The sequence below is a fragment of the Protopterus annectens genome, chromosome 2.part0 (genome assembly GCF_019279795.1).
Source record: "Protopterus annectens isolate FY-2018-M chromosome 2.part0, PAN1.0, whole genome shotgun sequence".
Lineage (NCBI taxonomy): Eukaryota > Metazoa > Chordata > Ceratodontiformes > Protopteridae > Protopterus > Protopterus annectens.
In genome coordinates this window covers 26195599-26218686 of record NC_056728.1, presented here as the reverse complement: position 1 = coordinate 26218686, position 23088 = coordinate 26195599, and the positions used below count along the sequence as shown (strand labels likewise).

The following is a 23088-nucleotide window of genomic DNA, read 5'->3' as shown; positions in this document are numbered from 1 at the left end:
TACAGAGATGTGTCAAGATACAGGGTGGGGTGCAACACTGGAATCATGGAAGGTCAGAGATGTCTGGTCTCCAACATAAAGGGGCACATCAACATAAAAGAAATGAGGGCCTTGATTTTTGCCCTCAAAATCTTCAAGCCTAGGTTTTCTCTAGAGGTTCCAAGGTGGTTCACAGACAAACACCACAGTCCTCTGGTATGTCAACAAACAAGGGAGGACAGAATCCTACCTCCTGTGCAGACTGGCGTTACAGGCCTGGGAGCTAGCTTTGCAAAGTCAAGTCTCTCTTCAGACTGTTTGCATTCCTGCAACTCAGAATGTGGTGGCAGACACAGTCAGCAAGTCCATGACTCAATCCCACGAATGGATGTTGAACAGGGATGTGTTTCTGAATCTGGTCTATCAGTGGGGTACACCTCGGGTAGATCTGTTTGCCTCCCCCATGACCAGACAACTTCCCACATTTTGTGCCAGGATCCCATATCCCTTGGCATGGAAGGTGGATGCTGTATCCTTGTCCTGGAAAGGGATGTTTCTGTATGCATCCCCCCATCCTACTTCTCCAATTCAGGAGGAGCAACCAAAAATCTTGCCAGTGACTCCCTTTTGGCCAACACAGCATTGGTTCCCCCCCCTACATTTAGCCAAGGGTAGTCCCCACAAGTTACCCCACAGGATGGACCTACTCACACAGGAGAAAGGGAACTCTAGTGCATCCACAGATGTGAACTCTGAACCTGACCCTGTGGGTGACTGTTTGTTCTCTTCAGACACCTTTACTCTGAGGACATCAAGTTCTGCACATGCAAGAAACCCACTACTAGGAAATCCTATGTTTCCAAATGGAAGAGGTATTCCATCTGGTGTCTCAAAAAGGATTTGCAGCCAATGTTAGTGGATGTCCCAGTGGTTTTGTTTTGTCTGTGTAAATTGAAGAAGAGTAGGCCGTCTTACTCTTCAGTTAAAGCTTATCTTTCTGCCATCTCTGCATGTCTTCACCTTTAGCTTCCAGATTGGAAGTTAAACTGTTCCAGAAAGGCATCCTACATTATTTGACCACCAAGGAAACGGATTCCTTCTCCATGGGATCTCAATTTTGTATTAGAGAAACGAAACTTGGCCCCATTTGAGCCAGCAAGTTCCTCTTCCTTGCAACATTGCACATGGAAAACTGTTCTCCTTATGGCAATTACTTCTGTCAGAAGGGTGTCTTGAGTTACAAGCTCTGTCTACCTCTCCTTTCACAGTCTGTCACAGGGATAGCGTTTCTCTGCACACTAATCCCTCCTTTATGCCCAAAGTGGTTAATGAGTTATTCCTCAGTCAACCTTCCAACCTTTTTTCCTTCTCCTCAATTCTCCAGTGAGAGGATTCTACATACTTTAGATGTGCACAGGCAACTCTGCCTTTTGCAGACAAAGTAATGTTCAGATTTACCCCATGCTTAGATGACTGACTTATTCAGGCAGACAGCCAGGACAAGTTGTTCAAAGACCTGACAATTGTAAAGGACCTACTAACCTCCCCTAGGGTACACAATCAACGACAAGAAATCCAAACAGGTACCCACCAAAAGGATAATTTTCCTGGGAGCAAGTCTGGATACAGCATCCCAGATGGCATGCCTTACACCAGCGAAACAAATTTTCCTATCAGCTTACTTCTGTCAACTGGCCACTGCAGCACATGAATAGAAGGACATAGAATAGTTATGTAAAATCTTACCATAACCATAGATGTCCTTTTTTTCTATATGCTGCAGTATTACACCCTCTCCCTTCCCCCTGGTGCTTGCCTGGTTCTTGGATGCATGTTTCCTCACCTATATCAGGCTGGTGCATTGCAGCATTCAGTTCTGAGGTTGGTATGTGCTGACGTCTGCTTCATACCCAACATCTCTTTATGGCCGACATATGCTAACCGATGTGTGGTGTCGCACATACCTTACAGTAGCATTAAGTCTCTTGTATACCGGCTGGACTTGCGAGTCAGCCTGAGGAAGACTCCCTCATGAGTACTGCAGCATATAGAGGAGAGGGACCTCTATGGATATGGTAATATTTTACACAATTATTCTTTGATTGTTGCTCTGCATTTTACTTTTGGTCTTTTCATTACTGAGGTTAACATTTTTAAATCTCATGCAAAACACCACAGCATGGTTATTTTCTGGTACATATTGCGGATCTGTATCAGAAAGCCAACAGCTGAAATCACCGAACACCCTTACCTCGACACTGCTTAACTGAAAGCAGGAAATGTCGAACGGCCAGAACAGCGATTATTATTTATTTACCCCCCCCCCCCGGAAAAAATATCTGGGCCATTGTCGGGAGTTTGCAGATGTTTTTCGTGTTTCACTGTTGCAATCATTATATTTGGGTAATCCTGCTGGCAGGTTGCCCCCAGTCGGCCTGAATTCCAAAGTCTTGAGTCCTGCATCGGCTGCTGTCGCCCCTTCCCTGACGTCAGGTCGTCAGGGGTATAAAAGAAGCAGCCAACGCCATTTTCTTCAGTCTTTCTTGCCGCGTGGTGCCCGAAGCAGAAGCAGTTCGCAAGTGCCGGTCGGCCAACCGACTCCTGAGATTTTCGTGCTAGAGTTTCAGACCCAAAGTCTTCAATAAAGCTAAGTACCCTGTTGGGGAAACTTTTCTTGCTCCAAACCGATGTCAGAAAAAGTTAATAATTGTATTTCTTGTGGAAAGCAAATACCTCATAAGGATTTTCATTCTTACTGTATTCCTTGCCTAGGCCCTGATCACAACGTTTCTGGCTGTCGGTTCTGTGCTAGATTTAACCAACGCACTATTAAGTGTTGGTATGATTTTGCTTTAAACTATTTTGGATGCCTGTTGAATTATCCAGAAATGTCGTCAGATAGCCATCCGACTACAGGAGTTCACAAAAAATGCAAAGAAAAGGAGAGAGATAAACAACCGAGGTCCAAAACCGATGACGAAGCTTCTCCTAAACCAGTCGCCGGTTCTCAGTGAGGCACTTTTGCAGCCCCTGCCGCCCGCTACTTTAGAGTCCGCAGGCCGCTACAGGCTCCCACGTGGAGTCGGCTCTGCCGCTGGAAACTCAAGGTATTGGAGCCTCGGACACTTTCCTCAGATGGGTCCAGAGCTGCTGAGCAGGCACCGGCTTCTGAGGGTGTATTCAGACCTAAACATCTTTACATTAAACCAACTTCAGCTTCAAAGGCAAAGACTAAAGCACCTTCTAAAGCAAAGAAACAAAGTCAAGAGCCACGTGGACAGGCTGCTATGCCCAAAAAACAGATGCTCAAAATGGCCGAAGACATTATCTTGATCAGGGGTTCCCATCCCCCTCCAGAATAAGAGGCCTAGGCAAGAGAGTGACTACGAATCTTCAGGTTTCTATTTCTTCTGATTCCTCTTCTGATCAGGAATATTCTCTTCCCCCCTACGAGGACTCTGATGCTGAAGAAATATATACCTTCAGCTTCTCCTCTAGAGGACTATTCTTTTGGGGAAACTTTGCATACCATGAGGGAGTATTTCCACTGGGAGAGCCAAGATTTTTCAGAATCTAAAAAGAGGCTCAGGGATTTCCTTTTACTACCTCAACACAGGCCTCTAGCCATTCCACCTGTGTTAGACATTGTAGATGTGTGTTCGGAGTCTAGTCTGACCCCCTGACTCCTTACCCTCCAGCTCCTGTTAAGCCTGACAGATATTACAGGGTTCCTGACTCTCAGAAATTCCTTTTTAAAAACCCTGCTGCAGACTCAAACTATTTCACAGGGTCCCAAAGGAGTTAAAGCTTCCGCTGCAAAAAATCCTACCCCCTCTGGCAGGGATTCTAGGGCACTGGATAGATGGGGTAAAAAGGTTTACACATCTGCTACCTTGGCTATAAGGGCCTTAAACTGTCAGTTTCATATGCTCAAATATCAGCAACATGTCTTGGCATTGCTTAAACAGAAAATGTTAAACTCTGAATGTGCAGAAAACAAGGAAATGCAGGATTTATTGCATGCAGCTGAACAAGTTGGAAAGCATATTTTGCAATGTGGTTTTAATTGTTTGGAGGCGTCCTGCAGAGCTGCAATTACGGGTTCAGTAATTAGAAGGCATGCTTGGTTAAAGGAACAAAATCTGCCTGATCATGTTAAAGTTAAATTATTAGATGCACCTTTACAGCATGATACTTTTATTTGGTGTTAAGTCAGAAGAGGTGTTAAAGAAAATGGAGGACAAAGCTAAATCTATGCAAACTGTCAAAGATTTTTTTACAAGTACAGCCACCTAGGTTTAGTAGACACTGGCCTACAAAGAATTGGTCCTTTCCTGTGTCAGACAGACCTCAAAGGGGTAGATCCAGACACCCTAGAGGCAGATCTCAGGCGCAAGGTTCATACAGGTCAAAGCAATGGGGTGTTTCTACCTCCAAAGTTGGAGAAGACAAGACGCAACCATGCAGGAAACAGTCCCAATGACTTCCCCCTGCTGGCACCAAGCACTTATGTCCTGGCAGCACCCTTAGGGGGAAAATTAGCACTTTTTTTCCCACAAAGTGGCAAATTATAACCCAGGACAAGTGGGTTCTAAATATAGTGTCACAAGGCTAGAAGTTCCATTTCCGTATCCTGCCAAAGGCAAACGGCTGGCCAGAACTCCCAAAAAATCAATGGGCAGAGGCGCAAAAACAAGTCTCATCCCTCATGGACATGGGGGCCATTCAACAAGTACCAGAGCAAGAGCAGGGACAAGGATTTTACTCAAGGCTGTTCTTGGTACACAGAAAGGACAAGACCAATACTGGACCTATCTATTTTGAACACATTCTTGGATATACCAAAATTCAAAATGTTGATTTTGCAGCAGCTTCTGCCCATGCTGGGCAAGAATGCTTGGCTTGTGACTTTAGACCTAAAAGAGGCATACCTACATGTCCCAATCAGACATTCATGCAGAAGGTACCTCGGATTCAAGGCTGGCTCAATGCATTACCAATTCTCTGCACTGCCCTTTGGCTTATCTACTGCGCCCAGGGTCTTTACAAAATGCCTGGCACCAGTAATTGCATTCTGCAGACAAAGGAATACAAATATATCCTTACTTAACCACACTATTCATCTGCCAACTTTTTATCCAAATCCACAGAACAAGAGGGAGAGAATTCTGCATTATTTGGACATACACAGACATCTTAGATTTTACTTGGACAGAACCAAAGTTTTCAGGAAGACAGAGCAATTACTAGTGGCATATGCTGCAGGATCACAAAGAAAGGCCATCTCAAAGCAGACTATTTCAAAGTGGATAGGGCACTGCATTCGTTTCTGCTGTTTACACCATGGCAAGCCAGTGCCTAAGGTCATTAGGCCACATTCAGCCAGAGGTGCAGCCACTTCAGCAGCCTTTCTCAGGGGAGTACCAACCAAAGACATATTAGAGGCTGCTACTTGGAGTTCAGTGCACACCTTTACAAAGCACCATCATCTGCCACTCTACTCTAAGTCCAGGGCAGGCTTTGCCACTGCAGTTCTGCAGGGCCTTATAGCCGTTCCTAATGCTGTTTAGCTCCAGCCTCCCAACCATAGCTTTGGGACTCTACCCAAATGTAATGACTTCCACAGTGAAACACGAAGAACATAGTACAGTTGTGTACACTTACCATAAATGTAGCTGTTCGAGTGTATATTTGGCTACCCTTTAGGGGTGACAGCAGCCGACGCAGGACCTAAGACTTTGGAATTCAGGCTGACTGAGGGCAACCTGCCAGCAGAATTACCCAGATGTAATGACTTGCAACAGTGAATACACTCTTAACATCTACATTTATGGTAAGTGTACACAACTGTACTTTTCCTCCACTGTAGTGCGATCTCGGAGTAGGTATATTTAAGTAGGTGTGTGTGGGGGGGGGGGGGTAAATCCCCCCCACTTTATTTTGTCTTTTTTTTTTTTTTTTTTTGCCCAGTGATTTTTTTTTCCCCTGGGGAAAAAATTGCTGTTCTAGCCATTTGACATTTTCTGGTTTCGGTTAAGCTGTGTTGAGGTAAGGGTGTTCGGTGTTTTTAGCTGTCGATGTGGTGGTATAGACCCCATATTGCTACTAGCATATCTCTGCATTTCTACAGAGATTCCAGTGTCACTCGTGAAGTGTTCTCCTGTTGCCTTCATTGGAGTCTGCCAACTTGGGTCTGTTTACAGTTTTCAGAAGCAGCTGGAAATATCCGATTCCCAGTCTCTTTAGTTTTAGTCTTTGCACTTTCACAGTATGCTACAGTACTGGCTTTGGGGAAGGTTCTATCCTGGCTTGCTTTAGAATCTCTCTGAAGAACTTCCTTATCCCCTTGGAGTGTGCTGGCATGAGGCTTACAGTTTCCAGGAGCAGCTTGGAATATCTGGTATCTGTTTTTTAGTTCAGTAGGCCCTGCCACTTCAGAACTGCTATCGTAGTAGTTGAGGGAACACTCCATCTTGGCCTGTTTTAGGTGCACCCTTAAGGAAGCCTTTTTTTTGTGTGTGTAAATTCTGGTATTGCTGACTAGTAGTGATTGCTCAAACCCCCTGCTCTCACTTTAGCACTTTGAGAAGACAGGGCATGCATAGTGGGGGCTTGACAGCTCTGGACATGGCAACTAGAGGGATATTTCCACTGGAACTAAGCAGCTTTTTTAACAGTTGCTTCCATTCTTCACTCAACTAAAAGCTCTATCAGAGCAGGTCTTCCAGTTAGCACTACCCTATCCCTTACTCTTTGACTGTATTCTTTTATCAGTCCCTGGTATGGAAGGCAGACTCTAACCTGCATGCATTTCTTCGTGGCTTAATCCCAGTGTATTACCTTGCCCTCTAGTTGTTTGCTCCCAATACCTTGCATCATTTGCTATGTTTCTTGTATAATTCACTGCTTTAACTTTTCATCCAAAAGTTCAAGGAGGAAATGTAGTACGTTGTCTTCCTGTGTTGTGTAAGAGGGGTGTGGGGTCACTAGCAGCACATGGAGATGTTCTTCGTGTTTCACTGTTGCAGTCATCACATTTGGGTTATCCCTGCCAGGGTAGCCCTCAGCTGGCCCGAATACCATAGACTTAGTATTTCTGCGTCAGTTGCTGTCTCTTGAGGATTGACGTCAGGTAGTCATTGGTATAAAGGAAGGCATCCAATGCCATTACATCAGTCTTTCTGGTCTTGGAGCCCGAAGCAGCAGCAGTTCGCATGAATGCCGGTCGGCAGCTACCGGAATTTCATTTCCGAATTGAAGTTGAAGTCTTCTAAAGTTAAGTACCCCATTGGGGATCCTTTTTTCTTGCACTAACTGATGTCAGAAAAAGTTAATTTGCTCACCTGTGGAAAGCAAATACCATACCTGGATTTCCATTCTTACTGCGTCACTTGTCTAGGCCCAGACCAAGATGTCCCTCGTTGTCGCTTCTTTGCTTTAACGCCAGAACTATCCATCGTTGTGCCCTTATTGTAGCTTGATATTTCCGTTTACAGTCCTCGAATTCCAATTATGGCTTCGGTAAGCCATCTGACAGCAGATCTTCCGAAAAAAACGTAAAGATAAAGACAGAGACCGCACAAGACCAAACCTTCTGATGACGCTTCTGTTAAGCTGGTTATCAGTCCTCCGGAACTCAGTGAGGCGCTTTTGCAGCCCCTGATGCCTGCTTCAGTTAATTTGCAGGCTATTACCAAGACCTTTTCGGAGTCCGGTATGCCACAGAACTATTCTTTGTCTAAGAATCCTGTGGTCGTTTCTACCTTGGGTGGGTCCGGAGCCGCTGTGCAACATCGAAACCCAACATAAACCAATATCTTCTTTCACGACTACCGTTCTTTCGAAAATAACCGAGTGTCTCAGGCCCAGGGTTCGAACCACACCCAAGAAACCGACTACTCATTCTCAGGTGCCTGCTCCCTTGCCTCAGTCTCAAATGCTTAAAATGACAGAAGACCTTTTCATGCTGATTAGGGGCCAGTCCACTCCCTCAAAAAGGAAGAGAGATTGATCTCCAGTAGTTTTGACTGAACAAGACTCAGATGAATATGATGCATCTGACTATGAAGACATGCAGCCACTCTCCACTTATGAGGATTGTGATGCAGAGGAAGCCATTCCTTCAGCCTCTACCCCCAGAGGACTTTTCCTTTGGGGAAATCCTGCATACCTTAAGGGAGCATTTCCAATGGGAGAGTCAAGACTACCCTCAGTTAAAAAAGAGACTCAGAGTTCTTGGACCTTCCACAACACAGGCCCTTGGCCATCCCCCCAGTCCTACATGTGGAGGGGTGATGTCTTCCTTGAATCTAGCTTGACCCCAGACACCCTTCCTCCTGCTCCCAGAAAACCAGACTGGTACTACAGAGTCCCTGACTCGCACAAATATCTTTTTAAAAATCATACAGCTGACCCTGAGGTCATTACTCAAGGACCTAAAGGGATTAAAGCACCCTCAACTAAGAATCCCACCCCCTCAGACAGTGATTCCAGAGCACTGGACAGATGGGGTAAAAAAGTATACACCTCAGCTACTCTCGCTATCAGGGACTAAATTGTCAGTTTCACATGCGTAAGCATCAGCAACATACCTTGGAACTGAAACAAAATATTTCCTCCTTTCCTGCATGGGCAGAATCTAAAGATTTACAGGACTTAATGCATTCTGCTGGTAAAGTAACTAAACACACTTTGCACTGTGGTTTTGATGCCCTTGAAGCTTCTTGCAGGGCATCAGTCACCAGATCTGTCATTAGAAGACATGCTTGGCTTAAGGAACAACCCCTGTCTCGGACCATGTCAAATCAAAATTGTTGGATGCACCCTTGCACAAAGATAACTTGTTTGGCACTAAAGCAGAAGAGATTTTAAAAAAGATGGAAGAAAAAGCAAAATCTATGCAGACTGTTGAAGAATTCTTACAGGTCCAGCCCCACTAGGTTCAGCAGGCATTTCCCCTCCAAGCACTGGTCCTTTCCTGCACCGAGTAGACAAGGTCAGCCTTGGTCCCATGGAAGCAGACCCCTCCAGACAGCTCCCCCAGGGGTTGCAGAGATCCAAGCAGCGCACTACCTCCACTTCAAAATCAGGGAGCTCTAAGCCACCCTCTTAAATGACTCGCCCCCCCCCCCCTCCTGACCTCGCTTCTTCCCACCCTCACATACCCCTAGGAGGAAAACTCTTCTAGCACCTGGGCCACCATTACCAGGGACCAATGGGTTCTGAACATCATGTCTCTGGGTACAAATTCTCCTTCCACACCCTTCCAACCCCAAAAGTGTTCCCAGATCTACCACCAAATCAGCGGGCAGAGGCTCAAAAAAAATCCTTTCCCTGCTCTCCTTGGGGGCAGTAGAGCACGTTCATTCAGAGCAGATAGGTCAAGGCTTCTACTCCAGACTTTTCCTGGTGCCCAGAAAAGAGGGCACCTGGCACGCCATCCTCGATCTTTCCATTCTAAACACCTTTCTGGTGATCCCAAAATTCAAAATGCTTACCCCCCCCCCCCAACTGCTGCTGCCTGGCTAGCCAGCTACCCTGGACCTGAAAGAGGCCTAGCTCCATATTCCTATAAGGGAGTCCTGCAGAAAATATCTCTGCTTCAGGGCAGGATCTTAACACTTTAAGTTCTCTCCACCTCCATTTGGCTTATCTAATGCTCCCAGAGTGCTCCAGCCATTGCCTTTTGCAGACAAATATTCAAATTTACCCCTACTTTGGACTATCTTATTCAGGCAGACAGCCAGGAAAAGCTGCTCAGACCTTGCCTTTGTAAAGGACCTACTAACCTCCCTAGGGTTCACAATCAATGAAAAGAAATCCAAACAGATACCCACCAAAAGGATAGTCTTCTTAGGAGCAAGTCCGGACATAGCATTCCAGATGGCATACCTTACACCAGAGAAACAAATTTCCTATCCGCTTACTTCTCTCAACTGGCCACCAGCCCCTAGCTTTCTGCAAGGAAAATCTTGCAAGCCCTGGGGTTCATGGCCTCTTGCATACTCCTCCATTCCATATGCCAGACTGCATATGAGGAAAATTCAGTAGTACCTAAAGAGCCTTTGGTGTCAACACTCTCAGGATCTGGAAACTCTTCTGCCTATAATTCCTTGCCTGAGGAAGGAATTTCTTTGGTGGGCAACAGCATGCTCCCACAACAAGGGACTGCCCTTCTCCCCACTCCCCCGCCACCCAGACATTCACCTCAGATGCATCAGACTACGCATGGGGTGCACACCTGGACAGCAGGTGCATGCAGTGCCAATGGGACCCCCCTGCAACTCCCTCTGCACATCAGTCTAAAAGAGATGATAGCTGTGCGGCAGGCCTTAATAAGTTTCAAACACCTTCTTTCTCCATGGGGTTCTCCTGATCAAAGCAGACAAACACCACTGTGATATGGTACATCAACAAGCAGGGAGGGACTCACTTCTACCCTTCTGTGCAGGCTGGCCATGACCCTTTGGTCCACAGCCTCTTCCATGCAAATACACCTGTTAATTCAACACCTGCCAGGCTGTCTCAACTCCCTGGCAGGGCCAATTAAGCAGACAGCTCTTGGACCCCATGAATGGCAGCTCAGCAGAAGCACCTTCTTCCTAATAACTCAGAAATGGGAAGCCCCGGAGGTCGACCTCTTCGCCTCCCCCACCAGTTCAGCAAATTCTGCACCAGGGAACATCACTGCGTGACTTGAAAAGTGGATGCCCTGTCCTTCCCCTGGATGTAAACCTCTTTGTCTATGCCTTTCCTCCCCTGCCTCTCATTCCCAGGGTACTGCTGAAAGTAAGGGAGGAAAAACCAAGGACCATTCTCATAGCTCCAGACTGGCCCAGAGACAGCACTAGTACCCCTTGCACTCAGTCTGTTCCTGCTGCCTCCATGGAATCTTCCTCAGATCCCAAACCTCCTAACCCATAGGGAAGGGAAACTCATGCATCCCCTATTCCATACACTAAGTTTGGCAGCTTGGCTTATACCCTAGCCCCTGACCACTCTGCCATCCTCAGTAAACAAGTTCTGGAGGTTATCCGAGAGGCTAGATGCCCTAGCACCAGAAAGTCTTATGCAGCTAAATGGAAAAGGTTCTGCACCTGGATCCAGGCTAAGGGGGTCAACACGTCACAGCCCTCCATCCCTCTCATCCTGGGTTACTTAGCTGACCTGCTGCACAGTGGTCTCTCATTCTCCTCTATAAAAATTCATGCCTCTGCTATTTCTGCTTACTTTCCCACTGAGCAGCCTATCTTTTCACACCCTCTGATTAAACAGTTCCTCATAGGGGCTAGCAACTTGAGGCCCCCCAGAAGGGCACGAGCACCAGTTTGGGACCTTAACTTTGTCTTGGAAAAGCTCACCCAGCCCCCCTTCGAGCCAGCTTCTTCTGCAGAGCTAAACTTTCTATCTTGGAAGACTGCCTTCCTCCTTACCATCACTTCAGTCAGTAGAGTCTCTGAGCTGCAAGCACTTATGGCTGTGGAACCCTTTATCATCTTCCATGCAGACAGGGTATCCCTCAGAACTAATTCATCCTTTATGCCCAAGGTGGTGTCCAGTGTGGTTCTCAGCAAATCCATTCATTTACCCACCTTCTTTCCTAACCTCCAAAACAAGGGGGAAAGGATTCTGCACTCTATATGTGCAGAGACTGCTCAGATACTATCTGGACAGGATTTAACCCTTCAGGAAGTCTGATCAATTGCTGGTTAGCTTTGCTTCAGGGGCAGAAGGCAAAGCCATCTCCAAGCAAACCATTTCCAAAAGAATAGCACACAGCATCCATTTCTCCTTCAAACAGCATGCCAATTCTCCCCCCAAGGGGGTAAGGGCACACACCACCAAAGCAGTCTCCACCTCTGCAGCTTTCCTCAGAGGAGTCCCCACCATGGACGTCCTGGAGGCTGCCACCTGGACATCTGTACATACTTTTACCAAGCGTTACCACCTGCCTCTCTCCTCTAAATCTAAGGCAGGGTTTGCCTCTGCAGTCTTGCAAGGCATGCTAGCCAGTCCCTAGCTTCCTTGACTGCCTCCACCCATTTTCTTCAGCTTTTGGAATCTACCCAAATGTGATGACTGCAACAGTGAAACCTGAACATAATACAGTTGTGTACACTTATCATAAATGTAGATGTTCGAGTTTATTCACTGTTGCAGTCCTGGATGTTCTTCTTGTTTCACTGTTGCAGTCATCACACTTGGGTTATCTGCCTGCAGGTAGCCCTCAGTCGGCCCGAATACCAGAGTCCTAGAATTTCTTTGTCGGATGCTGTCGCCTCTTCCATGACGTCAGGTCGTCAGGGGGTATAAAACAGGCAGCGGATGCCATTACATCAGTCTTTCTTGCCGAGAAGGAGCCCACAGCAGAAGCAGTTCGCAAGTCACAGATTTTCATTCTTACTGTGTCACCTGTTTAGGCCCAGACCACGACGTCCCTTGCTGTCTGTTTTGTGCCTTGTTTAATGCCCAAACCATTCATCGGGCTATCTTTGTCGATAAATTATTTCGCTCTCGTTCTCCGTATTCCGAAATTGCTTCGATAGGCCATCCAACTACCGATCTTCCCAAAAAACTTCTAGACAGAGACGGACCGCATAGGTCCAAAACTGTCGACGACGCTTCCATTAAGCTAGTCACCAGTCAGCCGGTACTCAATGAGACTCCTTTGCACAGCCCCTGATGTCCACATCTACAGATTCGCAGGCCTCTGCTGAGACCCATTCAAAGTCTGGTATTCCATGAAATGCTTCTTCGACTATGGAACCAGCGGATGTCTCTACCTTGGATGGGTCTGGAGCTGCTGTGCAGGCACCGGCGTCTGAGGGTGTATTCCGACCTACCGACGTTCGAATTAAACCGACAACTTAATTTTTAGCTAAAACTTCTGAGTTTCTCAGGCCCAGAGTATGCACTACGCATAGAAAACTGATGACCAAAGTGCATGCTCAAGCTCCCATGCCACAAAAACAAATGCTTAGAATGGCTGAAGACCTTATTACCCTAATTAGGGGAGGCCAGCCTTTCCCCTGCTAAGAGACAAAGAATTGAGTTACATTCCCTCTGCCTTCCCTCCAGAGGATTTTTTCTTTTGGTGAAACCCTGCATATGCGTTTCCGCTGGGAATGCCAGGACTACCCTCAGTCCAAAAAGAGACTCGGAGAATTCTTAGAGTTGCTTCAGCACAGGCCTCTAGCTGTACACCCTGTCCTGGATGTTGTAGATGATGTCTTCATGGAATCCAGTCCTACTACAGACACTTTACCCCCGGCCCCTAGAAAACCTGACAGGTACTACAGAGTACCTTATTCTCACAAATGTCTCTAAGAATCCTACTGCGGATCCAGAGACCATTTCCCAGGGACCTAAAGGGATTAAAGCTACTACAGCCAAAAACCCTACCCCTTCAGACAGGGATGCCAGAGCTTTAGACAGATAGGGTAAGAAGGGTATATACCTCTGCAACTCTTGCCATCAGGGCATTGAATTGCCAGTTTCACATGTTGAAGTACCAGCAACATATTATGGGACTAATTAAATCAAAAATGGTGTTACTCCCAGATTGTGCAGAAAATAAAGATTTACAACAGTTAATGCATTCTGCAAACCAAGTTAGTAGGCATACCTTGCAGTGTGGCTTTGATGCCCTAGAAGCATCTTGCAGGGCTGCAGTCATGGGGTCTGTACTGAGAAGGTATGCTTGGCTGAAGGAACAAACATTGCCAGATCATGTCAAATCAAAATTACTAGATGCTCCTGTAAATAAGGACTGTTTGGCACCAAAGCAGAAGAGGTTCTTGAAAAGATGGAAGGAAAAGCTAAATCTATGCAAACTGTTAAAGAATTCTTACAAGTGCAACCACCTAGATTCAATAGGCATTGGTCTTCTAAAAATGGGTCTTTTCCAGCCCCTTCCAGGCCTTCTCACTCCAAACCCAGGGGAAACAGGCCACCCAAACTACAGTCTCAGGGTATGCAGAGATCCAAACAATGGAGTGCTCCCACCTCAAAAACAGGGAGTGGTAAGCCACCCCCTTTAGTTCAAAATGACTTCTCAATTATCCTTCCCAGCCCTGCCCAATTACTTGTGCCCCTAGGAGGAAAACTTACCCTTAATGCAAAAAAAAAAAAATGGATGTCCATTACTCAGGACCAATGGGTCCTAAACATTGTATCCCAGGGGGTACAGATTCTACTTCCATTCACTGCCAACCCCAAGCGGGTTTCCAGACATTCCAACAAACCAGTGGGCAGAGGCTCAAAAGCAAGTAGTTTCCCTGCTCAATATCAGAGCTACCTGTTCCAGTAGAACAAAGGGGGGCAGGATTTCTACTTCAGACATTTCCTGGTGCCTAGAAAAGAAGGCTCTTGGCGCCCAATCCTGAATCTATCAATTCTCAACACCTTTCTGGTGGTCCCAAAATTCAAAATGCTTACCCTGCAACAGCTTCTTCCTATGCTAGCCAAGGATGCCTGGTTAGTCACCCTAGACTTAAAAGAAGCTTATTTGCACATCCCCATAAAGGAGTCTTGCAGGAAATATATATGCTTCAGGGCAGGCTGTATGCACTATCAGTTCTCTGCACTTCCCTTTGGCTTATTTACGGCACCCAGAGTATTCACAAAGTGCCTGACTCCAGCCATTGCATACTGCAGGCAGAGAAATGTCCAAATTTTCCCATACTTGGACGATTGTCTGACTCGGGCAGACTGTCAGGAATTGCTACTTCAGCACCTGGCATTTGTAAAGAGCCTCCTCACTTTATTGGGGTACACCATCAATGAAAATAAATCACAACTGGTACCCTGTCAAAAAGTTGTATTCCTGGGAGCAAGCTTGATCACAACTTCCCAGATGGCATTTCTCACTCCAGAAAAACAGGTCTATTTGACCAACTACTTCAAACAAATGGCCACCAAAACCCAGCTATCTGCAAGGAAAATACTGCAAGCCCTAGTGTTCATGACCTCCTGTATTCTGCCAATTCCATATGCAAGACTGCATATGAGGAAACTTCAATGGTACTTAAAAGTCTTTGGTGCCAACATTCTCAGGACCTGGAAATGGTCATTTCAATCATACCTTGTCTAAGGACAGAGTTCCTTTGGTGGGTGGAAACATGAAACCACAAGGGACTGCCTTTCACTCAACCCCTTGCCGCCCAAACCCTGACAGCAGACTATGCATGGGGGGCTCAAATGGCAGGCAAATGCTTTCAGGGCAAGTGGAGCCCAGGCCAAATTCTCCTGCACATCAATCAAAAAGAGATGCTAGCTGTACAGAATGCTCTGACAGCCTTCAAATACCTAATCCTTCCAGGACAGCTGCTGATAAAAACAGACAGCACCACAGTTGTGGTACATAAGTAGGGGAAACCCATTCTTACCCAGGTTAGCCATGGCCCTGTGGAACACAGGCCTGAGCAACCAAGTGCATGTACAAGCTCAATTCCTGCCAGGCAAACAAAATTCACTGGCAGACGACTTGAGCAGAAATCTCCTAGACCCACACGAGTGGAAATTGGAGCCCAACACCTTCAACCTTCTAATCCAGAGGTGGGTGACACTGGAGGTGGACCTCTTTGCTTCCTGCCGAAAACCACCAGTTGAACAAATTTTGCACCAGGAAACGCTCACAGCAGGTCCTGGAAGGTGGATGCCCTATCCTTCCAATGGGAAAACCTTTCAATTTATGCCTTTTCCCCCTTTGCCCCTCCTCTCAAAAGTACTACTCGGGATCAAACAGGACAGGCCAAGGGCAATTCTTATTGCCCCAGACTGGCCACCCCAGCACTGGTCCCCTCTCTTACGTAGTCTTGACAACAGTGCCACACTGGCACTTTCATCAGACCCCTACCCTGCTCTCTCAGTAGGAGGGACAGATTTTGCATCCACATTTACAAACCCTAAACCTTGCAAGCCTGGCTTATCCCCTGAATACACCACCAGCAACCCTCAGCAAACAGGTGCTATACGTCATTCCTGAAGCCAGAAGGCCTAGTACTAGGAAATCCTATTCTGAAAAGTGGAAAAGAGATTGTTCTTGGAATCAGTCTCAAAGAAAGGACACAGCACTTGCCCTCCTTACCTCAAATCCTGGATTACCTAGCAGAGCTGTTCCACAGAGGCCTATCCTTCTCCATTAAGATTCATGCCTCTGCCATCTCAGCTCAATATAATACCGAGGCACCTCTATTTTCTCAACCTCTCATCAAACAGTTCCTGAGAGCTGCTAACAACTTAAGGCCCCCTAGGAGAGCACCCACCCCTGCCTGGGACCTTAACTTTGTACGGTGGTGTCCAGTGTGACTCTAAATCAACCCATCCATTTGCCATCCTTTTTTCCCTAATCCTCAGAATAAAAGGGAAAGGATCCTGCACTCCTTGGACGTGCACAGACAGCTGAGGTTCTACCTTGACAGGACTAAAACTTTCAGAAAATCTGACCAGCTGCTAGTCAGCTTTGCTTCAGGGGCAGAGGGCAAGGCCATTTCAAAACAAACCATTTCCAAATGGGTAGCACACTGCATCCATTTCTGCTACAAGCACCATGAAAAACCTACCCCACAGGGGATCAGACCACATTCCACTAGGGCTACTTCCACCTCTATAGCATTTCTCAGGGGAGACCCTACCAGGGACATTCTGGAAGCTGCAACCTGGATTTCTGTACACACCTTCAAAAAGCATCATCACTTAACTATTTTTCCTAAATCCAGAGCTGGAGTTGCTGCAGCAGTCTTAGAAGGCCTGCTAGCCAGCCCTAACTCTTGACTGCCTCTGCCCTTCCTCACCTTTGGGAATCAACCCAAGTGTGATGACTGCAATAGGGAAACACGAACATAGTACAGTTGTGTACACTTACCATAAATGTAGATGTTCGAGTGTATTCACTTTTGCAGTCCTGGTTTCCCTCCCTCCAGCCTCCTGATTTTCTCTATCTTTTCTACCTCTCTTCTCTATGGCCATTCTTAATGGTGGCAGTGGTATTTACTTTTTACTGGTGGTGGTCTCCACCATATACTAGCTTCCTATTTGGGGGGGGGGGGGGGGGGCTCCTGACATTTTGGGCAAGAAAAACAAATGTAATGGCATTGGCTGCCTGTTTTATACACCTGACGTCATGGAAGAGGCGACAGCATCCGACGCAGAAATCCTAAGATTCCGGTAATCGGGCTGACTGAGGGGCTACCTGCAGGCAGATAACCCAAGTGTGATGACTGTAACAGTGAATACACTCGAACATCTACATTTATGGTAAGTGTACACAACTGTACTTTTCCCTTTCTCTTTTCTTTTTTTCCCCCCTTTTTCCTTGCTGTTCCCTTGTCCTTACAAGGGACATTTTGGTATTTATTTTCCAGTGGTGGGGTTTTTCTACCAGAGCCTGGCCTCCTACTTTGGGGGCTCCTGACAGGTTATGGCTAGAAAAACAGATGCAATGGCGTCGGATGCCTTTCTTTATACCACTGACGACTTGACTTCAGTCCTCAAGCGACAGCAACTGATGCAGAAATACTAAGTCTTTGGTATTCGGGCCGGCCAAGGGCTAACCTGGCAGGGATAACCCAAATGTGATGACTGCAATAGTGAAAACACTCGAACATCTACATTTATGTTAAGTGTACACAACTGTACTTTTCTTTCCTTCTGGTCATAACCAGGGCTATTCCTGTGGTTGGGGACTCAACTTGGCTGCTAATGTGTACATCCCATGAGTTCTTCCAACTCAGATCTCTGAGTTTATTGAGCCTACAAGGAAGCTCTGCCCTCAGAAGATCTGTCTCTCCATGTCTCAACAGTCCTTAGTCTGGGCAGAGTGAGATTTTGTACAACCCCACCGTGTTACTTTGCACGTGATTGAGTTATTTGAGCTCTTTCATGGCTTGTGATTTTGGCCTCGGTATTTAACAGTCGAGACACATGAATCCACCGTCAAAAAACAAGGAAAGTAGACTTATGGCCTGGCACTGGCTGTTCAGGATGTTCCCTAAAGGAATGCTGTATTGCGGTACTCCTGAAAACTGTTTCCCCTCCATGGGACTCTAACATGACATTGAACAAGCTAATCCATCCACTGTTTGTATCTGCTGTCTTGATGATTTGTTTGTTGTTTGAAATACTCTATTGACCATCATCTTTGCATGCAAGATTTTTCCACTGTCAGGCATTTAGTGAACCATCTCTCTTTTTTGCAAGAATGAGGCTGTTCATTGAGGTAAACCCATGTTTTCTTCCTAAAAGTGATTTTCAGTTGGTCTCTGAACCAATTCATTTGCTTCCTTATTTTCTTTGACAGTTCGAAGAGAGACCTTCATGTCCCAGGTTTACACTGTCAGCTCAGGCCTTGCTTAAAGAAGAGGGGTGCAAGACTTGAGCTGATCATGTTTACTTCTGCAGGGGAACAGCTGACCTTTGCTAAGCTTACTCTTTCCAGGTGAATTACCTTCTACATTTTTTGCAATAAAATGGGAAGTAATCTGTCGTGTTAATATCAGAACACAGTGTGGTAAAAGAATATAACCACATCTTCATGGCTTGATTTTAAGACTGTCTGCATTTCAGCTGTTTACTGCTTGACTGTTTGTTTTTTGGTTTTCATCTCCACCAAGTGTCGTCTACACCATGACTCTAGGTGATTAAGCTTTTTTGAAGCGGACTCTACCTGTCCTCTGGCTCTTTCACTTTGGTGGTTATTGCTTAGAATTCAGCTAGCCAGTGACCCATCATCCTTGATGTTAGCTACATTAGAACATTTTAACTATGTCAATTGATATAAATGTTGCCCCTAAAAAGGTTAGAGATACCTTTCCTCCATTCCTCTATGGGTGGAAGGTGGCATTCACCATATGCTTTGGCAGTTCCATGCAAGTTGAACAAGTATATGCTTCTTCGTTACTTATGAATGCAGCTGTGACTGCCTTTTGTTTATTTATTTATTTTTTTAGAAAAGTGCATATTTGTGGCAAACTAATGCACTCTGGGATTAGGTGAGCTTCTCTGTGTGACACTTGATTCTACAGTGCGAGTCAGAATGGAGTATGTTCATCCCCAGATTAGAATCTTCTAGAAAATTTGTCAAATTATTAATGATGCTTAGGGTGAATGTGCATGCATGTTGTTTACATTACTATAAACACAACCATACGTCTCACTGTTAATGCTAACACCACTCATTTCATAAGTTTACTAAACATTGTTCCATGCCTTTTCTTTTCCCAGATAACCACTCTGCACCTCCTGATGTAACCACTGGCTTGTCAGAACGTCCACATCATGAACGAGCAGTAGTAGCATCAGTCCGTGGTGTACCTAGAGGGTACAACAGCAAAATACTTGAAACTGCAGATGGTAAGTTTCATTCCTAGCAGGAAAGGTTAAAGTGGATGAAGAGGCTCATAAATGGCATGGAATTTTATTTATTTATTTTATTTTATATTTGTTGACTGGGCTAGTCCAGCTGGATGTATGTCCATTTTCAGTGGAGGCCCGGGGAGAAAAGCTCCACAAACAACAACAAAGACAATGATATTTACAATATAAATTGGTACATTACAAAGCTTTATAACATATTACATATTTAGGATTTTATATTCTGTAATCCAATAAGGGAAAACCTGCTGTAAAATAAACCTAGATGCAACAGTAGTTAGAATAATAATGCAAATTATATCTAAGAGATGCTATAGATACTAAAGTCACACAAAAATATCAAAAGAAAAACACTAGTGTTAAGGGGATAGAGTATTCAAAGGCAAAATACAAGGATACAATTATAGTGTTCAGTCTAACAAGAGTTGTGATCTTATATGAAAATGGTTAATCATTCAATTGTGTACACATATTTACATGAGGAAAAATCCTCAGGATGTTCAGGCACACTATTATCGGCGAGTAAACACAGGATGATGTTCATAAGAGGCTAGGAATCAAGGGAGTCTAGAAAAGGGTGTGGTGGTTAGTCTGGGTTATCACAGGGGCATAGCCAGTGTGAGTTGAGGTAGGGTTTGAGCTTGTTTTAAATAGGTTAACTGAGAATAGTGAGGTTAGTTGACTTCGGAGGCTGTTCCAGGTTTTGCCTACTGTATTAGAGAAAAGGGTGTCACCAGCTGAATTGTTGGATTTAGATATTTGTACAAGTAGTTTATTAGATGAGTGTAAGGTTTTGAGATTGTTATAGGGGGTGACTAGGGATGTAAGTATGGGTGTATTTTGAGGTGGATACAGGATCTTATGGGCTACTATTAGTTGATTGAAAAGTATTAGATTTGGCAGTTCTAACCATCCAAGTTGATTCAGGTTGATACAGTGATGAGTTCTATAGGACGACCCAGTTGCAAATATGGCAATATTGTTGTAGGAAGATGACAGTTTACTCAGATTACTTCTGCATATTTTGGTATAGATAGGGGAGGCACAGAGCAGGGTAGAGATAAGGTGGGTGCGAGCTATGGTGACGCTGGCTAGAGGAGTTAGAAAGGGTTTGATTCTGTAGAGGGAACCTAGTTTCTTACTCACTGTTTTTATGGTGTTATTAATGTGATGCTCAAAAGACAAGTTGTTATCTATTAGTACTCTGAGTAGTTTGGTGGTTGGCTCAGGAGATATTATAGTTCCATTATTTGAAGTGACATTAAAGTTAAGTGGGGAGGTTCTGCGAGTGGGGATGAAGTAGTAGCATTTTAGTGTTTTGGGGGTTTAAGATGAGACACCTTTGTAGGAGCCAGTTTTCGACTGGGCTAAAGGTCTTTTGGGTTAGTGACTGAAGTTCTGATTGGGAAGTAGCCGGGCATATGAGTGGAGTCATCTGTGTATTGGATACAGTCAGCTTGTGGAATTACAGAATGGAGGTCATTTGTAAAGATGGAGAAGAGTAATGGGCCTAATATAGATCCTTGCGGAACCCCTAGAGTGACTGGGACGTGGGAAGATAAAGTATTACCCCATAGTACAGCCTGTTGCCTGTTATCTAGGTATGATTGGAACCACTGTATAGTAAAGGCATCCAATGACAGGTTTTTGAGTTTGTCTATGAGGAGGTGGTGGTTAACCATGTCAAATGCTTTAGACAGGTCGATAAAAGGGCTAAGGATAGAGTGACATTATTACGATTACTATTAATGAGGATGAAGTTAGTAATAAGTAGCATCTGGACAGAAGTAGCCAGTGTGTGCTGGCATATCCATAGATAAACAAAAGCAGTCTCCTTGCTTGCCACCAAAAGGCATGCACACAACAGGAGATAATCTGGCACTTTAATCATCTTTTTTTTTTTTTGCTGCCCTTAAGTACCATTGGGATAGTCTGTTGACCTGATCCAGTTCCCTGTTTGCAGGAAACATACTATGCTCTATTTATTTTGAGCCATAATTTATATTTAAATTTATCAGCAACATTGAATATAATGTTGGTGGAATCTGCCATACACAATTTGCATCCTTTACAGAGCAGTAGCATTTCCTTAATGTCAGCACAAAGAAGAAAATAAATGAAATGCAGTTTTTTAGCTATGCAGTCACTGACTTGGTAATTTACTCTTCATTAAAAATATGCCAAAATGTTAATTTACATTTAACACAGTCAAAAGCCAAATAAGGATGGCAGTGTCTTCTGTTTTGTGATAATATATAGGAGCTTTCTACTTCCCACATGGTTGTAACGTCTGTAAGTAATACAGGCAATGCGACTCAACCCTCTTTTTAACCTGCAAGTTAAATCGGACTCATAAGTAATCCCAAGTGTTCTCCACTAGTGAAAACTATGGTGCAGTCAGTGACATACTTATAAACAACAGGGATGCTGTTTTCAGTGACAAAAGTAAGTTTGCTTGGAATGCTGTTAATGAGTTATATTTTAATGTTTCTACAGTCCTGAATGTTTACTTGTAAAACACAAGTATATGGACATATTTTGCCACAAGGCTGTTTGGTGAGATCATAGAATTAATTTATGCTGCCTCCTGTGCTGACAATGTTCATGTCATCATTCACTTTGTCCATGGTCATGCTTGAAAACAGCTCTTGACAGAATAGCCCATACACCCGAGTGCATAACATAAAAATGCAGCCACCTTGAAAGGCATAACACAAAAATGCAGCCACCTTGAAAGGCATAACACAAAAATGCAGCCACCTTGAAAGGCATAACACAAAAATGCAGCCACCTTGAAAGGCATAACACAAAAATGCAGCCACCTTGAAAGGCATAACATAAAAATGCAGCCACCTTGAAAGGCATAACACAAAAATGCAGCCACCTTGAAAGGCATAACATACAAATGCAGCCACCTTGAAAGGCATAACATAAAAATGCAAATGTACCCCCCAAACCAGCATCCTGTCTTAAACTTTGCCAGCAGTTCACTTTTGCTGCATTACTTCCATGCAGGTGTAACTGCATACTCCCTAAAAGCTCACACCCTACCGTAACTCCCTTTTGCCTAGCCTTCCCTACTAACGTATCTGCACTTTTCTTCTGAGTGCTTCTTGTTTTTGTAGGTTTTATGTTTACTTACATTCATGGCATTTTTAACTCTGAGTGCTTTACTGAACTTTTAGCTAGCTGAAATCACTTTGTATTCTTTACCTGCCATAATGCCACCAAGTCTTAATGCATTCAGTTGATTTATACTGTGTCACTGTTGTATGGCACTGTGTAAGGGCCCTATGCTTTTTATGCTTTTTTTCTAATTGCTGTTTGTCTTGTATTTTATTCTTAAGCCTAGCTTTGTTGTACAGTACTGTGCTCTGTCATTGCTTGGTCCCTGTCTAGCGTATTATTTATACATACAGTGGATATAAAAAGTTTACACACCCCTGTTAAAATGCCAGGTTTTTGTGATATAAAAAATGAGACCACAATCGATCATTTTCCCACCTTTAATGTGACCTATAACCTGTACAACTGGAAAACAAATCTGTTAGGGGAAAAAATATAAAAAATAAAAAATGTACAATACACTGGTTGCGCAAGTGTGCACACCCTTAAAGTAATACTTTGTTGTATATGCACACCCTTGAACTAATACTTTGTTGAAGCACCTTTTGATTTAATTACAGCATTCAGTCTTCTTGGGTACGAGTCTGTCAGCATGGTACATCTTGACTTGGC

General features: G+C 44.7%; 1 protein-coding gene across 1 annotated transcript in view; it reads left to right on the top strand.

Annotated features, from left to right (window-relative positions):
• The window catches only part of LOC122793692 (disco-interacting protein 2 homolog A-like), a 2141448-nt gene that overhangs the window by 1051269 nt on the left and 1067091 nt on the right, over positions 1–23088 (top strand). The window contains exon 6 of the mRNA XM_044061912.1: positions 19201–19329. Coding sequence (XP_043917847.1) covers positions 19201–19329 — 129 coding nt within the window. The remainder of the gene's footprint in view (positions 1–19200; positions 19330–23088) is intronic.